This window comes from Corvus brachyrhynchos, unplaced genomic scaffold (assembly GCF_000691975.1).
Source record: "Corvus brachyrhynchos isolate BGI_N302 unplaced genomic scaffold, ASM69197v1 scaffold83, whole genome shotgun sequence".
Lineage (NCBI taxonomy): Eukaryota > Metazoa > Chordata > Aves > Passeriformes > Corvidae > Corvus > Corvus brachyrhynchos.
Window position 1 is genome coordinate 102,438 of NW_008238464.1, and position 3,119 is coordinate 105,556.

At 38.2% G+C, this 3,119-nt stretch overlaps 1 protein-coding gene across 3 annotated transcripts in view; it reads right to left on the reverse strand.

The window, feature by feature from the left end:
- The window catches only part of WDFY1 (WD repeat and FYVE domain containing 1), a 22,918-nt gene that overhangs the window by 18,149 nt on the left and 1,650 nt on the right, over nucleotides 1–3,119 (reverse strand). Inside the window, exon 1 of one of the 3 annotated variants that reach the window (XM_017737047.1) lies at nucleotides 485–525. The exons of the other annotated variants lie outside the window; for them this stretch is intronic. Within the exon in view, the coding sequence (XP_017592536.1) occupies nucleotides 485–510 (26 nt within the window). The 5' untranslated portion in view covers nucleotides 511–525. Of the gene's footprint in view, nucleotides 1–484; nucleotides 526–3,119 lie in introns of those variants that run through there. 3 annotated transcript variants of the gene reach the window in all.

The following is a 3,119-nucleotide window of genomic DNA, read 5'->3' on the forward strand; positions in this document are numbered from 1 at the left end:
CAGGAATGCAAAGGGCAAGCAACATTAATTGCTGTTAGTTTCCACTGCTTCTCTGCCCTAAATATGATTAGGATTGATGAGCCAGTCAAATGGAAACTGAAAAGCTGACAAGGTAAGTTGGACAGCATGTTAAGATTCTTTATAAAAATGGCTTTAGTTTGCGACCTTCCAGAATAATCTCTTGGAAGGAAGGGATAAATGGTCTTGAGAACATTTAGCATTATACTACTCTGATGACTGTCAAATCCTGGGAGGAGGGATATAAGAGTATCAGTAAGGAAGTGGAAAACTACTGTCAATTAAAACCATTGCTACAACAGACACATTGAAGGGATTCTACATCAAGAAATTAAGAGCACACATGTAGACAGTATTAAGGTTTATTTAAGTCCTCTTGAAATTTCCTCTCCAAACAATTGTTTGCCTTTTTGTTACTGTTTAAATACAACTTCCTCATTCCTAAATGATCTGTAAATATACGTACCTGGAAACACTGTCAAGAGGCTTCATTGAGATGTGCTGTTCTATTTACTGTTAGCTAATAGAAGTTCTGGTGTTCAGAATTTTCTAGAAAAATACTAGGGGACTGATTTGCTAATCGTGTAAGATCGACAGTAAGGAGTTTAGCTAAAAGAGCACAGGAGGGGACTGGTGTCTTGCACCAGAACTAGAACTTTTCAGAACTTTTACTTTTGAAGATACAACAGTAGCATTCTAATTTTGCAATCCATTTAAGGGCTTTTCTTTAACAGACCATCCAAAATCAAGCAGACAATGCCCACCCTTAATGTACTACTTTTAGAAAACTTGAAATCACTACAGCTAAGCATACACTGCCCCAAAACAATGATTTTCAGCTTTTAAATCAAGTTACTTTTTCACCAGTTTAGGGGCATGTGTACATTAGTGTAGTCCACTAAATATTTTACATTAAGCCTGTCTCTTAAAAGGTATCACTTCCCCTTTACAATAATCAGGCCTGCCTTATGCCAATAAGTCAACACTTCAGAAGAGCAGTTGCTATTTCTTGGTAACAGGGAATATGGGGAAAACAATGTTTCTAAGTCATTCTGACGATGCCAATGCCACTAATAGCACAGGTTAGCACCTATGGACTTCTATCAGCTTTTTAACTTGCTTTTTAAAGCAGATCCATCATATTCAAACTGTTCTGAACATCTCAGATGGTACCTTCCACCCTCACTTATTTGACTCTTTCACTTCAAGCCAAAGTCATGTAATTATTTTTTATTTAAAAAAATTACATGATAACAAGTTATCATGATGATCAAGACCATGCATTGCTGATTTTTCAAAAGCAGACTTAGCTTCCTCTCAGTATTGTGGTTAATTATACTAAACTAAAGGAAGCAAAGATTTGGTTTTTTAAAGAAATTATTTAATGGGAGTATAATTTCTGCATTAATTATCAACAGTACAGTTCCTCAGTAAAGTCAAGAGCCTAAGCAAATAGCTGCAAGAGTTAGCAAAATTAACTTCTGAAAGCTTCTTATTTTGGTTTAAGTAAGATTTAGACTCCGCTCACCTCATGTTTGCAAAGATAAGCTGTCAGACAGCTTTATATCTAATTATATAAAGCTCTGACTGAGCAAAATTTGAAGAGATCGTTTCACAGTAGTCAGCAAGTGATCTGTGCCAAAGTGCCACTTCTCCTTGATTCTCTCTCCTACAGTCCTGTTTTTGTGATGCATCTCCTTATGTTAGGACAAACTAATTCGTGAAATACTAGTTCCTAAAGAACTAAAGAAGTCCTCCAGTAATGCTGCTCCCACAATCTCCATCTACCACTCAACTGTCCTAGAGTCTTTAGCACTTTCCTCAAAACTTGGTGTTTATTTAATGGAGAATCCTGTGCTCAGTACCTGAGAAGAGCTGGCTACTGCTCACTTCTCCTTAAGCATTCCCTCCTAAGGGTCTAGAAAGACACAGGGTTGTTTGACAGCAGTCTCAGTAAGAATATAAAAATGCTAAAACTCTTTAAGGAGCACCCAGAGATAGATACAGACTTTTAAAATTTTAGACTCGGATCTCTGAGAGTGGCAGGAGGAAGCAAAACTTTTTAAAAAAAGATTAAAAATTACCTCCAAACTTCCTTAACATTCAGTATTGAGCCAGAAGCTGCTTTCAGCTGGGCAGCATGCACATTTATAGAAGAGCAATTCAAAGGGGTTTTTGCATAAAGAAAGACACTCAAAAGCCATCTTCAAGCAACATTGACCATGGCCTTACCAATTTCTAAGAGTTTTTATTGTTCTCAATCACTGTTTCATTTACAGAGTGAGTAAGCACCCAAGAGAGCTGGAGAAAAAAATTGGGGTTTGAGAGCAGAGACAATGCTGTGTTCCAACAGTGTTTGTGCTCCTGCTACAAAGCTGCCCTCTGAAAGCCAACAACACAGGTTTCAGGGACGGAGAAGTGATGAAAGACCAGCAGGCAAATCCCAATCTGTTACAATACCAGCATTGCTGCAGGTTACTACACAGCTACACCAGCCCTGTTCCCAGCAGTGCATCTTCCTAACTCCTTCAAACCACCACCAACTGCTTTCCTACCCAAAATCAATCACCGACAGTTGTTTTCCTAGCAAGAACAGAACACTGTCTCTTTCTGGTAGTTAAACTAAATAAAACATATTTATACTGTTAATGACCTTGTTCCCAAAACAGCATTAGGAATCTGGTTTAATCACAGTACAATGGAAGCTCAAGGACACAGCTGATAGTTTTTATCAAATTTCTGCTAAAACTAAAACATGTTTTGACCAATATTTAAGTTTCATAAGCAAAAACCAACAAAAGCTAATACTGTACTTTAAGCAGCTACTGATGGTCACCAAACACCAGCACTGAAATGTGCCAGTGATTCCAGAGCTCCTGTTAGCCTGTAGTAAATACATTACTTTCATCTTGCATTTAGGGTCTTGTATACAGCTTATCATCCCTCAGCACTCCCAACTGCAGCTGGGAAACACTCATCTTGGCGTAGCTATTTGTCTGCTGAGGGACACACTACAACAATTCCCAACATTGTCCTCGAGCCAGGGTCAGACAAGATGCCAACAGGAACAGAGAGTTAATCATCCTTTCTAGATAAGTTCT